Here is a 24,915-nt window from a genome sequence, read left to right as displayed (position 1 = left end):
TGTATTAACATATGTTGAAGATGCCTCGTTCTGTTTTCTCTGAGGCTGCTGTGCCATTTGGAGCAGAAATGAATATAAAGTTTACAGCATATCTTGTCACTGGAAATTGTTTGCACTGTTTATATATTTATATTATTTACTGTAGGTATTGGTGAAAAAAGCTTTATGTTGTGAAAAACTGAAATCTGGAAATTAGAGTTGTTGTGCCTTATTTTGTTGATGTTTTTACATATATTTCTTTTGAAAATACTATACTTTGTATATTTATTTATTTTTGTTTTTCTGATAGCATTTATTTAAAAAATAAATCGGACATTTCAAACAGTTACTGGCTACTTGAGTAGTCTTTTCACCAAGTACTTTTTTACTCTTACTTGAGTAACTTTTTTGACGACTACTTTTAACTTTTACTTGAGTAATAATATTTTAAAGTAATGCTACTCTTACTCAAGTACAATTTTTGGGTACTCGACCCACCTCTGGTTGCAGGTTATTGTTAAATTTTCCACAACTACTCGTAATAACACAAACACTAAATCCTCCTTCTCTTGTGCTGTTGTGTAGCAGTGTATACACCTGAGACTGTCACCTGTCTGTCTGTCCTGCACTCACTCTATTTATCTTTCTCTCTGATTGTGTAATAAAAGTATGAACATGTATTTATAAGTTACACTTGTGTTTGAATCCTGAAGCTTATGACACATTTGATTTCCATTTTTGACAACTGCAAGGGTCCAGAGTGAGGACAGACTGAGGGACCCACTGCTATACATCATCTGTGAGGCTTTGCACCCCTGATGATCCACCAGGACAAACTCAGCAGTGTGTGAGGAAGAGGAGGTGGAAGAGCCAGCAGCAGCTGACAGATGGAGAGAATAGACAGACTGTTCCCTGTTTGTGAAGGACTGCTAGAAAAGTTTAACATAACTAATCGCCTGTCCTGAATCAGTCTTATTAGGTAATGTTCACAGTAAGTTATCTTTCTTGTAGAATTGTGCTCCAAATAAAGAACTTTGTGTTGACAAGATTGTTAGTTAATCATTTACAAATCAATATTTGAAATAATCAGTCAAGAACAAGCCAAGTCTCCTCCTGTGATAAACCTCCACATGTACCACTGAAAACAGTTTATGTACTTTGAATCTGAAACCATGGGTCAAACTACTTGTTGTGAGACCATTTCTTTATTTTTCACACCAAACTATTTAATAAAAAAACAAAACAACCTTTACACAGAGTTAAGCAAACATAACTAATGCTTTAACATTATCAGGATTTCATAATACAAACTTCAAATCAATAGGAAAACAGCTGCAGAACACATGGATCGAAATGAATTCATTAAAAAAACAAAAAAAAAAACATATGGACTTCATGTAGACTTCAAGCATACAGTAAATACACCAAAGTAACAGGAGGAGCCAAAAATAGGGGTTTATTAAAATTTTTGAACTTTTAACATTTCTTCGCTGCCAATGTGCTCTTTGCGTAATTGAATCAAGGTTACACTGACTCACTGACTCCATCTTCTGATACAAACTGGTATTACATGGACCTACAGGCCAAAACCAGTTAGCGGGAGTTTATTTTATTCTGGACATAAAGTCACAGCACAGTGTTGTTTCAAAGCTGGTGGACAGATTTAGTTCATTTTGGAAGTTTTACGAGCAACTGCTGTGTAATTATTTGCAGTTTTGGGAAAAAATGATTTAAGAGAAGATTTTACCACAGCAAAAGATTAAATATGAATGAAGGATTGAAATTTAACTGAGATAACACATAAAATGAATACATTAAAAAAAGAAGTTAAATTTAGGAAAAACTAAGAAAGCTGAAATAAAAGAAATTGATATACATATCTGATATGATACCAAACTGATAGATTAAAAGTTTGGTAGAAAAAAAGACATTCCTATAACTTTAATAATACAGTAACAAATACAACTACTAAACACTACTGTGTCCTAAGGGAACAAAGATTAAAATGTAACAGGGATAACATTTTAGAGAATTAAAATCCCTCAAAGGAAAAAACATAAACTTGATATAAATATCTATTAGGGGTGCAACGATACTCGTATCGACATTGAACCGTTCGATAAAGTGCTTTCAGTTCGGTACGCATATGTATTGAACAATACAAAATTTTAAATTTATTTTATCAACTTTTCTTCTGACGATGCTGTCTGTGCTGAGAGCTCAGTGGATCTGTGTTCGACTACTCCGCCTAGGCTGCACTGTCGAGCGCAGATCCACTGAGCGCAGCGCAAGCTAGCAAGACAGAAGCTAAGCTCGTTGCAACTTGGCAAATTGAACCTCCCCCACCCTCATTCAGATCTGGCCTTTGGAACTATTTTGGTCTTCATGTGAATATGACCCTGAAGGTAAGCTGTCATGGACAAAAGTAAAACAATATGTCGAATGTGCCACGCAATGCTCAATTACATGGGTGGGAACTACTGCGTTAGTGCAGTTTGCTCGTTAACGTGTTGATGCCGCCCAGCTGAAGCACGGGGCGATCTGCTTTGCCGTGTTGGGGCGTTAACGTCATTTCAGATTAACGCTGACAGCACTAGCGGGAAAACAACGAATATGACTGCACATTTACGCCGACATCATCCTAGTGCAAAGACAAGTGGAAGCACACAAAAACAACAAGCACGCATGCTACAAACTTTACCCGAGTCATTTAGACAGCCGTTAGCACATGATTCTTCTTATGGGGACCTGATATGTTTAATATGTTGCTGAGAAAATAGCCCAGAAGAAGCGTATAGTATAGCTTTTATTTCGGAATAAGCCATTTCTCTGTAATAAACTCTCTTTTCCAAAGATGAGTTATTTCTCGATCTGATTTATTTATTTTTTTATTACTTTGTTGTTTCAGCAACATTAAATTTACAAACTGTACTTTTGAGTTTAAATATATATTTACAATTTTAATAAATGACAAATTAAAAAAGCATGAACATTTTTTTGTATTGAAAAAATATCAAACCGTGACACCAAAGTATCGAACCGAATCAAACTGTGAATTTTGTGTATCGTTGCACCCCTAATGTCTATACATGCAGCTTCCTAAATGTAACATTCAGGATTATTCACTGCAGCTCCAGAAATCAGAGCTACCTCATCAGATCCAAGTGTGACATCAGCTGACACTCTTTACAGGAGATTCCATCTGAACCCTGTGGAGCCTGATCTCAAGGTTTTTAAGTCTGAGCCTGAAACCAGAAGAGGATCTTTCTCTCTCTTCAGATTCATTGTGATCCAGTGATTTCAGTCCTGCATGATCAGGCTGATGTTTGCACAGAGCAGATAATGAAGTGAAGGTTTTTGCACATTGGTAACAGTGAAACAGTTTATTTACAGCTTGGGATCGTTTGTGTTCGGATTATGAACTGAGATTCCTGAAACTCTTGTCACACTGGTCACAGCTTAAGTTCACTTCCATGTGTGTACGTTCATGTTTGTTACGATGACCTGATTGTGAGAAGCTTTTGTCAGTGTCTGCACTTGTATGGTGTCTCTCCTGTGTGGATTCCCTTATGCTTGTTCTTTAAGCTCTCGTGCAGTGGTGAAGGATGACTCACACTGGTCACAGTGCTTTTTGACCCCACTGTGGAAGAGTTCATGGATTTTAATGTACTTGGTGTTTGGAAGCCTCTCCCACATTCTTTGCAGTAGTTCATTTTGTCTCCAGTGTGTCTACGTTGATGTGGTTTTAGGTCCCATTGATGATTGTGGAAAAACTTCCAAAGGTCACAGAGAAACTCTTTCCCACCACAGAGGTGGGAAAGAAAACAGTTTCCACTTCTAAACAAAGACATTGTAAGTCAGAGAATTCCTTCAACAATTTTATCCTGAACATTGCCGGGAATAAAAAGCATCTCTGCCAACGTCCAATTACATTTTACTGTTTACATTATAACACTCAGCTTACTGGGCAAAAATTATTCTTCAATTTTCCAAACAGTTCATTCAGTATAATTCCAGAAGTTTACTGATCAGATTTGTTCCAAACACTCAGGTTACAATTACAATTACAAGATAAAAACTAAATACATCCTCACGGTAACTGCACTTGTAGAGTTACTTTCTGGTGTGGATCTGTTGGTGGCTTTTCAGGTGATGTGGAGATTTAAAAGTCTTCTCACACAGGTCACATTTATAAGGTCTCTCCTCGGTGTGACTAAACATGTGTCGTCGTAACTGTGCATCGGTTGCAAACAGTTTCCCACACTGATCACAGCAGGAAACATCATTTCCAGTGTGAATCCGTAGGTGAATATTTCGGTAGTGCTTGTCAATGAAAGTTTTTTCACAAAAGTCACAGCTGTAAGGTTTAACTCCACTGTGGATGAGTCTATGTTTTTTTAAGTTTTGAGACACGTTAAAAGACTTTCCACACAAGTCACAGCTGTAAGGTTTAACTCCACTGTGGATGCGTTGGTGTATTTTTAAGTTTTGAGCCTTGGTAAAGGACTTTCCACAGAAGTCACAGCTGTAAGGTTTAACTCCACTGTGGATGAATTGGTGTGCTTTTAAGCCTCCAGCCTGGGTAAAAGACTTTCCACACAACTCACAGCTGTAAGGTTTAAATCCACTGTGGGTGACTTGGTGTATTTGTAAGCCTCCAGCCTTCGTAAAAGACTTTCCACACAAATCACAGCTGTAAGGTTTAAATCCACTGTGGATGAGTTGGTGTGTTTTTAAACTTCCAGCCTGGGTAAAAGACTTTCCACACAAATCACAGCTGTAAGGTTTAACTCCACTGTGTATGAGTTGGTGTGTTTTTAAGCCTCCAGCCTGGGTAAATGAATTTCCACACAAATCACAGCTGTACGCTTTCACTCCACTGTGGATGAGTTGGTGTGTTTTTAAGCTTTGAACCTGGGTAAAAGAATTTCCACACAAATCACAGCTGTACGCTTTCACTCCACTGTGGATGACTTGGTGCTTTTTTAAGCTTTCAGCCAGGGTAAAAGACTTTCCACACAAGTCACAGCTGTAAGGTTTAACTCCACTGTGGATGAGTTGATGTTTTTTAAAGTTTCCAGCCCGGGTAAAAGACTTTCCACACTCATCACAGCTGTATGTTTTCTCTCCCTTTCTTCTGTGAGGTTTGTCGGCCTCCTGAGAGCGCTGACTTCTTGCTCCATGTTGGTCCTGCAGTGACAGAGATACAAACAGAGGCAGTGAGTGAAATGCAGTCCTGGAACAAACTGAAACTCCCTCCATTAGTGGAGTCAAACATCTCAAAAAACACTTCGTAGGTGTGTTACCATCGCCTTCTGGTGATATTATTACATAACAATGATGCGCTACAATCAGAGTTGTAATTAAAATTACATATTGAAGAAATACTGATCAGTGGAGAAAATATTTTACTCATAAAAAATTGTGAGTTTAACTGATGATATGGTTTCAATGTGTGTAGATAGAATATAGTCTTTGTATTTTCTTGTAACTTCTGGGGTTTTCGATTTTGAATATCGATTATGTACATATGGATGAGCCAAGGGTGGAAAAGATAAAGCTGCTGTTAAGAGCTTTTTAAAAAATAACCAGCTGTGCACACAGCTTCAAAAAGTGTAACTGTGATATTTTTCTCACCTTTTGTGTTGAAGACATTGTTTCCTCTGTAGTGGCTGAGCTGAGTCCAAATGGCTGAAATTTTCCTCTGTTGCTCCACCAGACTCTTCTCCTGTTACTCAGCTAGGACACAAAACGTATATATCAGGGCTCTAGACTAACTTTTTTATTATTAGGAATTAATAGGCAAGTTGTATTTTTGAGAAATAATTTTATTATTGAACAACAACCATGTTCTCAATGAACCCAAAAAACTCATTAATATCAAAGCTGAATGTTTTTGGAAGCAGTTTTTAGTTTGCTTTTAGTTTTAGCTATTTTAGGGGGATATCTGTGTGTGCAGGTGACTATTACTGTGCATAATTCAAGTCAAGTCAAGTCAAGTCAAGTTTAATTGTCAATTCTGCCACATGTACAGGACATACAGAGAATAGAAATTGCGTTACTCTCAAACCCTAGTGATTAGAAAAATGGAAATAAAATAATTAAAAAGTAAAGTTTAAATAAATACAATACAATTTTACGTATAACAAAAAAAGCTATGCAATATACAATATTCAAGTAAGGAGGCATAGTGGTGCAAAATAGGCAAATAGTGCAAATGGAGATTTAGTAGTATATGGTAAGAGATAGTGTAACAACAGAGTCTTATGAGGTAATGGCAGTCCAATGCTCCACAAAGTGACGGGAGCAGGCCAGTGAGTGCGTCAGAGAGTGAGTGTGTGTATGTGACAGAGTTCAGTGAGACCGTGGTGGAGAAGAGGGGAGAGGGGGGCAGAATCGGGAGGGAGTTAAGCTTCCTGACAGCCTGATGGATGAAGCTGTCCTTCAGTCTGCTGGTCCTGGCCTGGAGACTCCGCAGTCTCCTCCCTGACGGCAGCAGCTTGAAGAAGCTTTGCATTGGGTGCGTGGGATCAGCCGCTATGCAAAGGGCTTTTTTAGTGAGACGGGTGCTGTAAATGTCCTGGAGGGAGGGGAGAGAGACACCAATGATCCTCTCTGCAGCTCTCACTATGCGTTGGAGGGTTCTATGACAGGACGCATTGCAGAATCCAAACCACACAGTGATGCAGCTCGACAGGATGCTCTCGATGGTGCCTCTGTAGAAAGTGTACATGATGGGGGCTGGTGCTCCTGCTCTTCTTAGTTTGCGGAGAAAGAAGAGACGCTGCTGTGATTTCTTGGCCAGTGCTGTGGTGTTGTTCGTTAGTTATTAGGCAACTTAACAAAAAACAAATATATACCCATTTTAATTATTTATTTTTACCAGTGACACCAATATAACATCTCCACATTCACAAATATACATTTCTGACATTCAAAAACAAAACAAAAACAAATCAGCGACCAATATAGCCACCTTTCTTTGCAATGACACTCAAAAGCCTGCCATCCATGGATTCTGTCAGTGTTTTGATCGGTTCACCATCAACGTTGCGTGCAGCAGCAACCACAGCCTCCCAGACACTGTTCAGAGAGGTGTACTGTTTTCCCTCCTTGTAAATCTCACATTTGATGATGGACCACAGGTTCTCAATGGGGTTCAGATCAGGTGAACAAGGAGGCCATGTCATTAGTTTTTCTTCTTTTATACCCTTTCTTGCCAGCCACGCTGTGGAGTACTTGGACCCGTGTGATGGAGCATTGTCCTGCATGAAAATCATGTTTTTCTTGAAGGATGCAGACTTCTTCCTGTACCACTGCTTGAAGAAGGTGTCTTCCAGAAACTGGCAGTAGGACTGGGAGTTGAGCTTGACTCCATCCTCAACCCGAAAAGGCCCCACAAGCTCATCTTTGATGATACCAGCCCAAACCAGTACTCCACCTCCACCTTGCTGGCGTCTGAGTCGGACTGGAGCTCTCTGCCCTTTACCAATCCAGCCACGGGCCCATCCATCTGGCCCATCAAGACTCACTCTCATTTCATCAGTCCATAAAACCTTAGAAAAATCAGTCTTGAGATATTTCTTGGCCCAGTCTTGACGTTTCAGCTTGTGTGTCTTGTTCAGTGGTGGTCGTCTTTCAGCCTTTCTTACCTTGGCCACGTCTCTGAGTATTGCACACCTTGTGCTTTTGGGCACTCCAGTGATGTTGCAGCTCTGAAATATGGCCAAACTGGTGGCAAGTGGCATCTTGGCAGCTGCACGCTTGACTTTTCTCAGTTCATGGGCAGTTATTTTGCGCCTTGGTTTTTCCACACACTTCTTGCGACCCTGTTGACTATTTTGAATGAAACGCTTGATTGTTCGATGATCATGCTTCAGAAGCTTTGCAATTTTGAGACTGCTGCATCCCTCTGCAAGATATCTCACTATTTTTGACTTTTCTGAGCCTGTCAAGTCCTTCTTTTGACCCATTTTGCCAAAGGAAAGGACGTTGCCTAATAATTATGCACACCTGATATAGGGTGTTAATGTCATTAGACCACACCCCTTCTCACTACAGAGATGCACATCACCTAATATGCTTAATTGGTAGTAGGCTTTCAAGCCTATACAGCTTGGAGTAAGACAACATGCATGAACAGGATGATGTGGACAAAATACTCATTTGCCTAATAATTCTGCACTCCCTGTAATGTGTTTTCTGTATACACTGTGCTTTTTCAGCATTCAAAGATTGATGGCACCGTGTCAGAGCACTGGCTATGAATTTCAGACGGATCAGGCCTTAACTTAACAAAAGGTTATCAATAGTTCTTTTAATCTTTTCTTATTAACCAGAGCTACATCCACTTCTGTCAGGCCTAGGCTACTCACTAGGGCTGGGTATCATCACTGATTTCTACAATCCATTCGATTCCAGTTCTCAAAGTCCTGATTCGATTCAACTTAGCCTCAGACAGTCAGAAATATTATAATTCTGATCATTTATCAGTACTGACACATGTGAGACTTCATCAGAATTGTGAACATCACAGCAGATGCCTTTGTGTGAAAGTAACTGAGAACAAAACACAGAAAAACATGAAGGAGACTGGCCTGACTTTTTATAGCAGATAACCTTAAAAACATTCTGCAATCTTATGAATAATTTTAAAAAGTTTAAATTTGTTCAGTATTGAACAGCAGAAAAATTAGGCTTTCTTGTCCGAGGTCATTTAAGTGAAAAAAAGTAAAGAAAAAGACTGGCTGACAGCGCTGTAAACAACGGTAGACTGGTGGGTGATAAGCGAATGAATAATGCAGAAAACAGAGATTTGAGACGGGAAACTGTTCTTGAAGTACAGAGAGAGAGAGCGAGCTGTGCATGAAGTGTGATTTTTACCGTGGTGGAAAAAAAGAGGCAAAACTCATGACAACATTGATCATATGTCAAGCGCAGTTTGCTGCTTCTTTTGCTGCTGGTTTGGTGAATTTTGGTTGGAGAGAGACAAAACCTGCAGCTCAGAATCTGTGTGCAATCCGTGTACCTCATTTGCGGTGTGGTGGTTGTAGTTCATTTGGTGTGTGGTGGTTGTTGAAATAGTTCTGTGAGCTTTAACCTGAGAATCTGGTGTTTCTGGTAAAACACAGTTATATTTAAAAGTCAATTCAGGATTTAATGAATCGATATCACTTTATTCAAACTACTCACCTGCACTTTCAACTGGACCACGGCCAATCAGAGAGGTTCTGCCCCTGACTATCTCTGATTGGTTTATGCCACAATAGGGGAATAATGTGTGTCTGTTGTTGACCACACGGAGAGTTGCAGAGATTTTTTATTTATTTTTATTGTTTTTACCCGAACAGTTGGTCGCACCGGTGCAACCAAATATTTTTTTTAGTTGCACCACAAAGAAATTTGGTCACACTCTAGAGCCCTGTATATATATGTATTTTATCCCTGACAAAAAGAAGCAGAGCAGATAAACTACACTCCTCAGTGACAACAATACCTGAAGCTTCAAGGTGAAACCTCAGTACCAACTACAAAAAGAAAGTCATCAGGTGTATTCAAGAACTTGAAAGGGAAGAAGCCACTGACTGCCCTGCACATCACCGCCTTTACCCAGGGAATGCTACGCCCTGTATATATGGACTTCCATAGTTCCACAAAGGAGTCCCGCTCAGACTCATTGGTAGCAATATAAACTCAGCCACCTACAACATTTCCAAGCACCTCATTACCATCCTAATGAGGTTTTTTAAAAAAACATTTCAAAAATCACTTTGTTAATGTGGAATTCAAAAATGACTTTACAAATGCAGAATTTATTCTACAATTCATTATCTAAGCACAAAATTCTGTTTTTGGAAGTGTGTGGCTATTATATTCCTGCCTTTTAGGGGGAGCAAAAATCAGATAGGAAGTGGCACACATCATGAGGGGGTACCTGTTAACAACACACAGTGTGGTTGGCTGGGTCAACTTGCATGAATTTAGTTGTGCCTGACTAAGATAGAGATTTTCTTTTTTAGATGTTTCTGAATCAAGAAAGTGTAGAAAACAGTTTTGTTTGGGTAAAAAAAAGGGGGGGGGGTAATTAAAATTACATACATGAGCACAAAACGTATTAATCCTACTAACACATACACACATGCAATGAAGCTCATGAAGACCAGATGATTTTAAGCATGTTTTTCTAAATTTAATCATCTTGCTCGGTTCACTTAGTGCAGGGGTCTCAAACTCAAATGAGCCATGGTCCACTTCTAGCTTAATTGGAGGGCCACTTTAGTGTCCAAGTAGTACAACAAACAAACAAACACGAAAACACCCACAAAATGTACAACCCATTCCTAAAATGTAGTGTTTTGTTTGTTTTATTTAATTCCAAATATTGTGTAACAAGACAAAATTGCAAACATGAGCACAATTTTTTTCTCACTCTTAACTATCTGAAGCCTTTAAGTTTCATTTGTCATATGCAAGTTAGCACAGGAACTTGAAAGGGAAGAAGCCACTGACTCACAGGGTAGGGCTGGGCGATATGGCCTAAAATTCAAATCGCGATATAATTTGAAGCATGTGCGGTAACGATATATATCACGATATATTCTTTTCTTCTTTATAACGTATTTTCCACACTTTAAGGCACACTTAAAATCCTTTAATTTTCTCAAAAATCGAGAGTGTGCCTTATGTATGAATTCTTGTTGTGCTTACTGACCTCGAACCGATTTTGGCTGCAGAAATCTGTTAAAAATGTTTTAGTACAACTTTGGTAAGCCCCACCGCTTGATGGATTGTCAGAGCATTATGGCTGCCGTAGTGAGGAGCTTCGCAGAGTAATCTGGGTCCAAAACTCCGTCCAATTTAGGTCCCAAAGTCAAACGAACACTAAGAGTTAAAAACAGTCTAAATTATTTCATCTTTAATTAAATCATCAGCGTTGCTGCTTTATCGAGTGTAACATCTCTGAATCCATGAAAACAAAATTTATTAAATTTAACAGAGTTAGAAGTTAACAGGAAGTTAGCTCGCTAGTTTCCACCTAAACATGACATACCATGTTCTGACTGAGAGATTTTTGTAACTAATTAAAACGTACAGCTCTGCTATCACTTCCAACATAAATGAAGACAGAAAACTAAACAGCAGTGGCGTTTGTAGGGTTACTGAAGTTGGACTACCTGGTATATAATGTGCTACGTGATTGCTAGCGACACAGCTATGTTAGCATAACATTAGCACAGTGAAGCTGGAGGATGAACGCCAACTTTTTTTTCACTCGATAAAAGTTAACGTGACGGATTCTGGTGGTTAGGGACAAATGATATCACATAGCAGGATGCTGTACACGGGCCAAACTGCAGTCAGGAGAACAACTGAGATTATTCATCCGCAATATGAGGTTAGTTATTAATATACTGCAACAACATGGGAATAGAACAGCTGTGAGAGAATTCAACATTAATGAATCAATGTTATGGAAGTGGAGGAAGCGCAGTTTTTGGCTTTCCCCATATTTCAAAAGTGCTACGACTGTTGCCCGGCATAATTTGCAGACGATAATGGTTGTAGCTGCTGCGATGCTTTCGACCAAAACAAGCTCAGCTTGATGCCATCATCAACATGCGCTATCGCGATATAGTCAAAATCTCTATCGTTGGCCAAATTTATATCGTTTCTATCGTATATATCACCCACCCCTAGCACAGGGTCAACATTGTAATGAAATGTATTTGGCGAGCAGATGACAGTCACTCAGCAGTGCAGTACAGTAATTTCATTGAACTACCAAATAAACAACTCTTTCTGGCCAGACATGCAGCAGCACTTTTGCTACAATTTTGTTTGTATTTAACAAAATAAAACTGCAGGGATAAGCGTACACATTAGTTTTCAACTGTAAGTGAAAACTGTTTTCTTTCCAAAAAAAATCTCTCAATGAACTAACACAGCCAATCCCTCAACATGTTTGCACTCTCTTGTTACCTCGGCCAGGTCTGCGGCTCCTAACTGTGGTAAGGAGATCTCAGGCTAATACGTTTGGTTCCGTGTCGGGCTCATAGCCGGGAACTAACTTTATTGTCTGGGGCTGTGTTCCAATTATTAAGAGACTGCACGCTTGAAGCACGCATTTTCAGCCCTATTAATTCACAGTGACACGACGACGGCTGTCCCAATCTGAGGTGTATACCAAATGCGTACTCAAAATGAACCGTCGATTTTCCCCAAATATCAATATCGTGGTCCGGCGCACGCTTTGTGGTCCCATGCTTCCCGCAAATCATAGCGTGGCGGTGGGTGTGGATAATTTTGCCGCAAAATAGAGATTGAAAATGTGACGTCATTCAGGGGTAAAACCGCAAAGGATTCTGGGAATGAGTGGCAAGCGGTACTAGCGCAAGGAGGCTTTCACATGAAAACAGTCACACAGCGATAAAAATAAACACCAAAAATGGTAAGAAGCTGTTGTATTATTAACTGCAATAGCCGGTCGCATGACAGACACGAGAAGCCGACAAGTAAAGAGATCGGTTGTTATCGGATTACGTCGTGGAAGAGAAATTGTTTAAGCCATGTTTCCGAAGTAACAAAGAGCTGACGGATGGCCTTGATTGCAGACCAAATATAACGTTTCAGAACACTCCAGCTCACATGTTAGTCTGCTCCAAGCATTTCCACAAAGGTAAGTCTTCTGTTGTAGTTATTACGTAATTTATAATAACATAATTGTTGATGTAGGTTACAAATAAGTCTTATATTGATTTGAATTGAATTTGTTGCACTCTGCTGCTTTATGGGCTAATGTTTGTTGTGTTTTGTAGGAAAACCAGCCTACAAAATGCAGGAATGCGACCCAGGCTGGACACCCTCTATCAACCTGGGTCATACAGAGTTTAAAGCTGCTACCACAGCAAGATTTGATCAGTTAAGAGCAGTGTTGGGAATAACGCGTTATTAAGTAACGCGTTACAGTAACTACATTATTATTGTGGTAACGAGCACGGTAACTAGTTATTATGCCAAAATCAGGAACGCGTTAGTCGCTACTGGGATTTAGATAGGGTCGTTACTCGTTACTTTGTGTGGTGGTGTTAAGATTCAATATTGAGGAAGGGTACAAGAGGTGATCGAAGAATAACCACACCGATCCGGCCGGGTGAAGTCAAACGATGATTTTAATGAATACACGCGTGGGAAGACACTCTGTACGCAGACAGCCAGTAGTCTTCAACTTAATCAAAGCATGAACAGATATTTTATAGCATCAGGGTTTGTTTACTGACGCCCCTTCATACGTCACAGACACATTTTATACATAGATCAGATCAACATCATCATGACTTTTCACCCAGAAAATCATCTCCTATTTTCATGGCTTGGTACTTTCCGTTCTTATCTTAAAATGAATTGTTCCTCTTTCTTGTCGAGACAACAAGAAACGGTTCCTCTTTTACCGAGACAATTTTGTAGTTACAGCCAAACATAACTAACCTCTTCCTCTAAATAAATCTAATTTAAAGTGTGTGTGTGTGTGTGTGTTGACCTCACATGCTCTTTCTCAATTCACCTGTTGCACTTCTGACCTTTTACCAGACCAGAAGCTCACTGAGACTATGTGTATGTCTTCTACTAAATAAATGTTTTAATCAAGAACCTCTACTAAAACCTTAATATAAAATGATAAAGCTATCTGTTACATTGTTAAAGCCTCGTCTTAGCCTGCGGCTCAAAATAACTTCCTGCTTCTTTCTGCATACAACTTCCTGTCAGCCTGCAACTCAGTCTTTCTGAAAGAGACACTGTCTAAACCTTGGAATGCAATATCCATGCTGCAAATTATATTATTAATGCAATAACAATTATTTAACAATAGCAGTAAAATAATTTCCCTCCTCGACACTCCCCCTTTTGACCTCTGAAAACCAGAGGTCACAATACATTGTGTCCTCACGCAGACCCTTCTCTGGTGGTCTCGAACCTCGAGATCTCCAGGATCCTCGCCCCTCCTGTGGTCGCCGAGATCAGTCTTCTGCAAAGGAAACAAAACACCTTTTCTTGCATCTCCCTAACTTATCCTATCTGGGACTCTTTAATTAAAAGCATGATCCTAATTATGCTCTTAACTTATTGACTTGTATTTATGTATACTCTTCAACGTTACTCATCACTTTAAACTCTTTGAGCCCTGCTTTCACGTCCAGTTGCTCGCTCTATTTTCCCTTATCTGATCATCAACATCCTGTGCACAAATTGTCGCTGCTGCAAGTTAATCTACTCCAAAAGAAAACAACCACTTTAATCAATTAAGTTCAAGCATATAAGCAATTACTCCTGTATACATTTCATCATAGCTAAATGCTGCCTTGAAACAACTCCTATGTGTTAACACTAACTTCATTTTAAAACCTCACATTTCCTATGTTATCACCTGTTTCGGTATAGCCTTTTTATTTCATTTTGCTCCTTTTAATGTAACAATACCTCCTAATTCTAGTTTATCAGACTTAACCAAAATATATGCTTTCCTTCCTCTTTGGTCCTTCTTTAAGTTCAGTTAAAAGCTAAATGAATTTAAGGCCTTTTGCCTGGAATCAATACTGTCATGTGTGTTTCTTAACTCTGTGTCTGTAAGCGTGTGCAATCCTTCATGAACTCATATTATCCTCACAGTAGATTGGCTAATCATAGCGCTAGCCAAAGGCTCGTGACCCTCCAGAGACAAATTTGAGCCACAACTCCTTTAAAAGCACAAAATGCAATATGTATAAAAATCATTTCTATTTATAAGCTCCCCCTTTTATCCTAAAAATACCTCCTATGTAATATCTGTATGTGTAAGCCTACATTATAACCACTTCTTCTAAAGATCAAAAAATCAAACCTGTTCTACCCCTTCAACCCTCACTAATTTTCCCTCTAAGATTTATTCACAGCTTTGAAAAACTGGCATTGTATCTTCTAAACAGGATTCATGGTCCTGGGCCATGTTGGCCCAGCATTCTTGGTTCCTTGTATTTTCGCTCCTTATTTAGGCCAGGTTTTCTGAGGTGTCCTGTTGTGGTGTTCCCTAAGTGTTTTTTCCCTTTGTGACTCTTACCCCCTTGTGCCCCTCTGTCTATTTATGAGCTCTCGTCTCTCTTTGTGTTTATTCCATGTTTCCCCCAGCCTGTTATGTCTGTGTTCTCCCCGTGCTCTGGGTGTATTTAAGTTGTGTCTTCTGATATTGTAGTTCCTGGTTCGTCTATATTGTTTCCCCTCGGTCTCCCTGCGTCTCTTGTGTATTTCCCCGGACCTCCCTGCATCCTCGTTTCTGGTTTGTGTTATTAGCTTACCCAGTTTTCCGGTTTCTTGTTTTTCCACCAGTGCTGTTTTGTGCCCACCGTTGTAAATAAATATTCACCTGCACCAGAGCTGCCGCCTTTTGGGTCCTTTTCTACAACTCCACACGGCTTGCCTCGCAAACCGTGACAAGTTCACTTTTAATCCTTTAACCTTAACTTAAAAATACCAGTTTCAGTTTTACCATATCCAAATGATCAAAAACCCAAAAGGTCCTAAAATGATCCTAAATTATTAAGCAATTAAATTATTAAACCCTAAACCCCCCTTTATCTTGATACATTTCATGTGTCAAGATACTATACAAAACTTAAAACTGCTCAGTTTCCCCACTCATGATCCAATCTATGTCATAAAAATAAACTTAAAACAGAACAGTTATCAGTCATGTGTTTCTACAATTAATGGTAACTGAGTTACATCAAAAAATATTTCCCCTTTAGCATTTGGCATTCTCCCAACAATATACTATAATCTCATAATCTAACCCCACCTAATAAAACAAAACAGAAATTTTCTCTGGTAAAAACAAATTGTTTGTCCACATTTATTCACCCTCACATTCACTCACATGCAGTCACACCATATATTTGCTGATAGTGGAGCTTCCCGCACGATCAGATACTCCACCCTCAGCAAAATGAGCTCAGTCATTTTTATTTTCCATAGGGAAATATTTCTTTATGCTTTTGGACTGGATTGACTCGCATAAAATCCTTTTTACAGGGACTTACGACCTTGATCAGTCCCCACAGGTAGCTCTCCTCAGCCAATTGTAATCTGGAAAGCCCCCTTATATTTGCTCCTCCCGAGAACTTTCAGCGCCGTTATTCACTGTTGCAGGCCTGCTTAAAACAGAAATGAAAAAAAAATAGAGCTGATTGTTAGCTCATAAAAACAAAACAAAATCACCTGACAGGTTTTCTTTAAGTGCACTGTTACAAAATAATGGGCCCAATTTTAGACATGTCCATGTTTCCTAAAACTCCCTCTATTAAAAACAAAAATAACAACAACAACCTACCTGACAGAATCAACCCATCACCACAACAACCTTAAACACACAAATCTTGCCACCACATAATTTCACCTCCTCAATACACCAAAAGTCTCATTAAAACCACACAATTTGCACACAAAAATCACCCCCTTATGCTCTATAACATACTTCAATTCAGCATAAAACCCCCTTACGACATCATATAATCACTAAACTATAAATTTCCTACCCCAATCTGCACTTCTCGTCTCTGCTATGCTTCCTCTTCCTGAAAGTCACAGTCACACACACACTCCAGCTAATTTGCATACTGAGTCATCTCTCAAGAAGCTGTAACAACAGAAACATATGTTTAAACATTCCCAACTCATTAAATCATTTTATTTCTTCCAACAGTGATCACTAGTGTTGATCACTCAGTACGAGAGCACTCCTAAGTCACTCTTTTTTAAAACTACTTTAATCCCTTTTTCGTTTTCATAACTCCCTTTGTCATATGGCTTATTCTATTCCTCAATTACAAACTCAAATGTATTTTATTAAACATTCACACCCTTGTATCATTCATACAAAATAGCAAGCTGTTCTTCATTGCCTATGTTTGTGTTCTTAGCTAGGTTTAATCAGTGTCTATGCATTAAACTCCATGAGCTTGTCTTGTCTTGTCTTTATAAGTTTAATGCATTTTCTGTTTGTGTGTGTGAATTTGCATATGGTGCTTTTACAGTGTGTCAGACTCCTTCATAATTTTGCCTTTAAACAGTCAATTTTCTCCTCCCCAAATTTACTAACCCAAATTCTGATTTCCTACCTTAAATAGCAGCATTCCTTGTCCTCAGCCAGAAGGTAGGGCTCCACTTGCCACTTTCCACCTCCACCCTAGCCCAGCGGTCTTACCCGTCAGGTCCGAGAGTATTCGTGACTGTGCCTGCCTTAGGTTGTCCCAGGGTTTCGAGGTGGGATCTTACCCGTCATGGGCTATCCAGCCTTCCATACTCGCCTGATACGGGGCCCAAGTGGGCAGGGGAGGGAACACACTGGCTCTGGGAATTAAAGGAATGTAAGCTGCTTCCTTCATTGCATCTTATGTTAAACTATCTCTATAATAAGCTATCTCAATTCTGACTCCTTCCTAGAATAATTTCACATATGGCACTTTGTGTATGTGTGTTTTCTATTCATTAATGTAATTGTCAGTTATTTTCTCTCTTCATTTTACTTTATTTATCTGTTTGTTTGTAACGTTCTACTTTAGTTCTACTAAACCTTGATGTAAAAAACAATACTCCCTTATTTCACGCACACACTCTGCATTTTGCCTACGCACACACTTCTCTCTCAGACTTCCTCTGTTCACACATCACCTTGCACTCACTCTACTATCAACTTTCATAGTGTTATTATTATTTAGTATTTTGTACACCTCACACAGAATCATTCAAATCGAGTACTCACAGCATTCACATCACAACCTTCAACTTTCACTTTCGATCCTGCAAGACGCAGAGATGGACATCTCCTTCACCTAACATAAAACTAAATTACCATATCAACATACAATTACTGAAATTCAAACTCAAATACACCATCTGTTTTAATAAAGTCAAAGAGTAAACAGGTGTACCAAGTGTATGTACTTATGTGTTTTAAACTGAAAGAAAAAGAAACTCAAAACTCTCATAACATCACTCATGCATCTCTTAAATTAAAAACACTTTCAAACTTTAAAACCTCCTACTTTACATCACCAAAGAAATACCTCTCACACCTTCATTCATCATTCAAAACCTTCTAGTCACCGCATTCACACTTAAACTGTGACTAGAGTTGAAGAATATAACTCAAAACACAATTTCCTAAGAGTATTTTAGACATGCTTGTCATAATCAAAAAAGCAAGTAAAAAACAAACAAACAAAAAATTGAAACCTCCATTAATTCTCACCGCACACACAAGAAATTGAAAAAATAAAACCCACCAGCAGCTAATGCTGGAGAACAGTTACTACTGAAAGTCATGTGTTAGTCTTAAGTATATACAGTGCACTCAATATATTTATATATCTACATCCAAACTCAATCAATTACTATACATCCACTACGGCAACTCAAAACTTTATTTATAGTCCTTTGCTAAACATAAATGGCATTTTAAACACACACTCTACAATGTTTGCAGCAGTATTTGTAAAACCAACTGTGGCTTAAACAGTTCACTGCTTACTCATTTGCATTTTCACTCACACACACACCTCCAAAAATAGCAGCAGGCAGTCAGTGCATTACTGACTCGACACACAGAGATCTCTTATTACAAAGACGTCTTATATTTACAACTACTGTCAGATCTGTCAGCTTTAGCGCCTAACCAATTTAGACAAATTTAAAATAACCGCCCACCAATTAACCAGTATCAAGACTTTAACTGTTTCTGGCCTCATTTCTAAAATCCCTAACTCAATTTAAAAGCGTCAACCAACCCAAACTTTGCCTGAAGCTCTATTTTTGGCATTTCACAGCCAAGGCTTACCTCGAAGTGTTAAGTTAAAGTTACACGCCCGAAGACCAACTTCTCCTGTCCAAAAAAGCGCAGATACCGTTGCAAACGGTAAGGAGACTCTAACTCCTAGCTTAATTCCGGGATGCCCTGTACCCCACAGCTAAACCACACTGAACTAACCCTCTTCGCCGAGAGGTCAATGTCGCGCGTCCACGACAAGGAGGGAGCGTAACCTCCGGGCTCTGCGCTTCCTAGCAGACTCGAACTGCCGTTCTAGAATAATTTAGAATATTTTGAAACAACAATCAACACCCGAAACAAGTGTATAACTGAGGCAGGTGCAACCTAGTGGCCAATTTGACCGCTCAGGTCCACTCTTATGACCAAATTTGGACTCTAACCAACACAATAACCAATTCCCTACCAACTACTTGAGACTCTAACTCAATTTCTTTGGGACTTCAACCCATTATTTAAACTTTTCTTATCAGACTCTTAACTACTTTCATTTCTTCTTAGCAGAACTCTAACTGCTTCAACTCATGAGATTTTCATCAAAATCAAAACAGACATCCACCAGTAACTTCAGTGAGTAGACTTAAATTTTATCATGTCCAATTTGGCACACTTTGGAAATAATTCAACAGGTAGTGCCTTACCTTTTGGATAAGCCGGCTTATGCCCACTCACTTAGACCACTGGAATTCACGTCTGCCCGTCAGACCACCCAAGACCCCGGATTTCTCCGTCCAAACCTCCAACTCTCCTTCCCCAATAACCGGACGAAGCCCCCAAATGTTAAGATTCAATATTGAGGAAGGGTACAAGAGGTGATCGAAGAATAACCACACCGATCCGGCCGGGTGAAGTCAAACGATGATTTTAATGAATACACGCGTGGGAAGACACTCTGTACGCAGACAGCCAGTAGTCTTCAACTTAATCAAAGCATGAACAGATATTTTATAGCATCAGGGTTTGTTTACTGACGCCCCTTCATACGTCACAGACACATTTTATACATAGATCAGATCAACATCATCATGACTTTTCACCCAGAAAATCATCTCCTATTTTCATGGCTTGGTACTTTCCGTTCTTATCTTAAAATGAATTGTTCCTCTTTCTTGTCGAGACAACAAGAAACGGTTCCTCTTTTACCGAGACAATTTTGTAGTTACAGCCAAACATAACTAACCTCTTCCTCTAAATAAATCTAATTTAAAGTGTGTGTGTGTGTGTGTGTTGACCTCACATGCTCTTTCTCAATTCACCTGTTGCACTTCTGACCTTTTACCAGACCAGAAGCTCACTGAGACTATGTGTATGTCTTCTACTAAATAAATGTTTTAATCAAGAACCTCTACTAAAACCTTAATATAAAATGATAAAGCTATCTGTTACATTGTTAAAGCCTCGTCTTAGCCTGCGGCTCAAAATAACTTCCTGCTTCTTTCTGCATACAACTTCCTGTCAGCCTGCAACTCAGTCTTTCTGAAAGAGACACTGTCTAAACCTTGGAATGCAATATCCATGCTGCAAATTATATTATTAATGCAATAACAATTATTTAACAATAGCAGTAAAATAATTTCCCTCCTCGACAGTGGCTATCGCGGAGCTTCCACAGATTCAGTAACATTAGCAAGTGGTGTAGGCCAGCAGGTGGATGAAGGAAAAGGGAGGCAAGAGGAGAGACCCGAAGCAGCCGCCGGTCCGAGTGTGAACTGAACTTCAGGTAAGAAGTTATGGCCTGCAGTCTCTCTGGGTCAGATATAAACCAAGTTTAGGTGGAGTTTATTTTCGTTGTGCTGACTTTTTCCGTACTGCGTCCTAGCTAGCATGACGGAGTTTCTATACAGCTGGGTGGGTGCTATGAAGTTAATGATGTTGCACTTTATTTTGTTCATAAGTTATTAGAGTTGCCAACCGTCCCATCTGGTATTCAGAGAAAATATTACGCGTTTCTTATTGAGGTGAAAAGGAACAGTTTGTCCTGTAATTCAGCTACAAAGACAAAGACACAAAGCTGGAGTTATTCTGTGTCTTTGCTGCACAGCTGCCTCTCCTCTCATTCTCCCCCCTCCCTCTCCCGTTTCTACTTCAATCATGAAAACTGATCAGTGATCAGCTGATCGGCTCTCTTGTTTGTTTATTGCCCACTTTGCGCCGAAAGAGGAAACCAGAGGATATCGCGCTTGTGATGGCATGTCACATATGGTAAGCTCCACACCTCACCATCCGCTGTTCACTTTAGTTTAATTAACAGTCACTACTTTAAAATATTCTATTTATTGTTCAATATCGTTTCTTTATTAAATGTATTCATTTTTCCATCACACCTTCCAATGTTTATATGGCGTGCACACATATTAACCTTGCAAGGTCAAAGTTCTGTTTTATGTTATATTAATACATCTTTCTTTGTTTGAGTTACCTGGGGGTTGGTGTCTCCTCCTGTCTGGCAAAAGGTGTGGCAAGGGGCTGGGAGACCTGAAGTACTACTGACAGCCTAATTGGATTGCACCACATGCTTCATTGCCTGGGGGGTGTTTCACGTTTGTTTAAATGTTTTGTATTAGTTGGTTGGCAGCCATTTTGTTTTCCCCCGTGTGTGTCATTTGGTTTAGCTAAACCAGTATTTAAGTCCCCCTGTGTGTCATTTCAGCAGGTCAGTTTGTCATATGTTTGTTTGAGGTTCTGTTAATTATTATCTTGAGTTTAGTCTATTGAGTTGACCTCTTTTATTGGTCTGCCTGTTTAAGTTTTGGCTTTGTTAAATATATTTTCATATTTTTGGGTCAATAAAACCCATTTTTTGAATTAAAACCACCTGTGTCCTTTATGCTTTACTGCTTGGTCCCTGACAATTGGTGGCAGCAGTGGGATCATCCAGTATTGGACACAGGTCTTTTTTTCTTTTTTTTCTTTCTTCTGTTTTTCCCCATGAGGAAGAAGAATGCATCGTGGTGGCAAGAATGAAAAGAAAAAGGGATCTGCTCAGCAAACCTGCGAAGAAGAGGAAAATGGAGCCTCAGGAGTCACTGAAGTTGTGGAGAGAGTGGAAAAGGAGCCTACTTTGTCTGATCTAGTCAATATGCTACATGCTCACATGGAACAACAGGATGTCCGGGATGCAAAACAGAGTGAGTTAAATGCACGACAAGAACAGCGATTTAAAGCCTTTCAACATCAGTTTAGACTTCTGCAGTCAGAAATCCAAGTCAGAACATCACCATCAGATTCTGCAGAAGCTCGCTCTGAATCATTAGAGTTTGATATTCATCCTTCTTCCTCTGCTCAGCAGGCCCAGGCTGAACCAGTTATGACTAATTCCAATCCAGCCATTTCACCAGCATTTCAGTTTCCCCTACAAATAGAGGGCAGATTGGAAAGATTAACTGAAGCTGATGATATTGAACATTTCCTGATCACATTTGAACGTATGGCTACAGCTTATCGATGGCAGAAATCAGATTGGGTTTTTCATTTGATACCCTTGCTTACTGGTAAAGCTAGAGGTGCCTATGTTCACATGGACATTGATGATTCATTAGACTATGATAAAGTGAAATCAGCTATTCTGTCAAAATATGACATTAACCCAGAAACATATAGGCAAAGATTCAGATCCCTGGATGTTCAACCAGATGAAAGCCCTCGCGAGCTATATGCGAGACTGAAGGAGCTTTATGGGAAATGGATCCAGCCGAAGGGTAAAACTATTCATGACATTGGTGAAACTATAATGTTGGAGCAGTTTCTCAGAATGTTATCTCCTGAGCTTCAGGTTTGGATCAGAGAACACAACCCTGGTTCAGCAATGGAAGCGGCTCGGTTAGCTGATGTTTTTGTTGCTGCCAGAAAGAAGGGGCAAGCATGGAGCCATAATGCATGGAAGGCATCGAGGGACACCCGGAAGATACCTCAGCAAAACCATCTGGATTCAGCAAATACAAGCACCAGTAAGACCTCTCAGTCTACCACTAGACCACCAAAGGCCTCTGGTAAGAAGCTCATTTGTTATCTTTGTGGATTAGAGGGCCATACAAAACCTATGTGCCCAAGAAATTCTGCTAAAATGGTGCAAATGTGCTTTGCCCCTCGTTCTAATGCTGATCCTGAGCAGGAGAGTGACAAATCCATCAAAATGAGTCAGATTGAAGTGAATGGGGTTCTACTGGATCTCAGTGCAGCATTTGATACAGTTGACCACAACATATTACTCAAACGACTGGAGAACTGGACAGGTCTTTCAGGAACTGTACTAAACTGGTTCAAAACATACTTAGAAAACAGGAAATACTTTGTATCAATAGGTAACTTCACATCTGAGCAGACAAGTATCACATGTGGAGTTCCCCAAGGTTCCATCTTGGGACCCCTTCTGTTTAACATTTACATGCTCCCACTGGCACAGATTATAAACAACAACAAAATAAACTATCACAGCTATGCAGATGACACACAAATATATATCACAATGTCACCAGGAGACCAAGGCCCTGTGCAGGCTCTTGGTAAATGCATTGAGGAAATCAATGACTGGTTGTGCCACAATTTTCTCCAGCTAAACAAAACCAAAACTGAGGTAATAGTCTTTGGCGCCAAAGAAAAACGATTACAGGTCACCAGAGAACTTCAGTCTATACATCTAAAAACCACAAACCAGGCGAGAAATTTGGGTGTAGTGATGGATGCAGACCTAAACTTAGAAAAACACATTAAGACAATAACAAAGTCAGCTTACTATCACCTCAAGAATATTTCAAGGATAAAAGATCTGATGTCTCAACAGGACCTGGAAAAACTAGTCCATGCATTCATCTTTAGTAGGCTTGATTACTGTAACAGCATCTTTACAGGTCTACCTAAAAAAATCAGTCAGACAACTACAGCTCATTCAGAACTCTGCTGCTCGAGTCCTCACTAAGACCAAAAAAGTGGACCACATCAGTCCAGCTCTGAGGTCTTTACACTGGCTGCCTGTCCGTCAGAGGATAGACTTTAAAGTCCTAATGCTGGTCTATAAAGCTCTGAATGGTTTAGGACCAAAATACATCAATGACCTCCTGACCCAGTATGAACCTTCCAGATCCCTCAGGTCATCTGGATCCGGTCTTTTATCAGTTCCCAGAGTCAGAACCAGACACGGAGAAGCTGCATTCAGCTTTTATGCTCCTTATATCTGGAACAAACTCCCAGAAAGCCTCAGATCAGCTGAAACACTCAGTTTATTTAAATCCAGGTTGAAGACTCACCTATTCTCAGCTGCATTTGAATAAAGCACCAAATCCACACTTTTAAGCTTAAATTTCAAAACTTACATTTAACTACTGATTTTATCTACTGTTCTGATTTTATCTGTTTTGATTTTATATACTGTTTTGTTTGTTTGTTTGTTAATTAGTTAGTTTATTTGCTTGTTTTAATCAATTTTAAATCATGCTTTTTATTTGTTTTTGTTTCTAATGTCTCTGTAAAGCACTTTGAATCACCTTGTTGTTGAATTGTGCTATACAAATAAACTTGCCTACTCAATGCCCTTCTTGACTCTGGCAGTTCTCGGTCTCTTATTCACTCAGATTTTGCCCCACCTAATATTGTTCGCACCAGTGATACAATTTCAATCTGTTGTGTCCATGGAGATGAGAAAAGATATCCGACAGCTGACATCTACATTAAAGTTCAGGACCAGATGTATCTGCTGAATGTGGGTGTTGTGAACAGTTTGCCTTACTCTGCTGTGTTAGGGCGTGACCTTCCTGTGCTTTTTGATTTGTTGGAGTCTGAGCAGACTGAGGAGTGTTATGTAGCTGTTACCAGAGCTCAGGCTAAGCAAGTCAATACCCACTCTGAGACCCTGAGTGCCCTGCCTTTTTTTAATGAGGAGTTTGAGACAACTGTGGTGAAGCCACGGAAGACCCGCAGACAAAGAAGGCAGGAGAAATTCAAATTTTCACCTGTGGATACACTAACAGACGCTGAGCCAACACCGTCACCCCTAGGGTTTAATATTCCAACTGAAATTGCTGAACTCCAAAAATCTGATCAATCTTTAATATCTCTTTTCCGGAAGGCCAAAGAAAAGGAACCTGGAGTGG

General features: G+C 39.6%; 1 protein-coding gene and 1 long non-coding RNA gene across 5 annotated transcripts in view; both read right to left on the bottom strand.

Annotated features, from left to right (window-relative positions):
- Window positions 1–24,915, bottom strand: part of LOC113010540 (uncharacterized) — a 61,375-nt gene that overhangs the window by 22,850 nt on the left and 13,610 nt on the right. For 2 of the 4 annotated variants that reach the window (XM_080299106.1, XM_080299107.1), the window contains 2 exons: window positions 5,617–5,718; window positions 1,169–5,169 (listed from right to left, as the gene is read on the bottom strand). The exons of the other annotated variants lie outside the window; for them this stretch is intronic. In XM_080299106.1, the coding sequence (XP_080155232.1) occupies window positions 4,093–5,169; window positions 5,617–5,718 (1,179 nt within the window). In that variant the 3' untranslated portion in view covers window positions 1,169–4,092. Of the gene's footprint in view, window positions 1–1,168; window positions 5,170–5,616; window positions 5,719–24,915 lie in introns of those variants that run through there. 4 annotated transcript variants of the gene reach the window in all.
- Window positions 13,131–20,420, bottom strand: LOC145425776 (uncharacterized). Its single transcript, XR_013906515.1, has 2 exons — window positions 15,266–20,420; window positions 13,131–15,234 (listed from the first exon to the last, which is right to left on the bottom strand). It is a non-coding gene; the product is annotated as an uncharacterized LOC145425776 (long non-coding RNA).

Source organism: Astatotilapia calliptera, chromosome 3 (assembly GCF_964374335.1).
Source record: "Astatotilapia calliptera chromosome 3, fAstCal68.1, whole genome shotgun sequence".
NCBI classification, from domain to species: Eukaryota; Metazoa; Chordata; class Actinopteri; order Cichliformes; family Cichlidae; genus Astatotilapia; species Astatotilapia calliptera.
The sequence above is the reverse complement of the archived record's forward strand: the minus strand, read 5'-3'. Positions and strand labels throughout refer to the sequence as shown.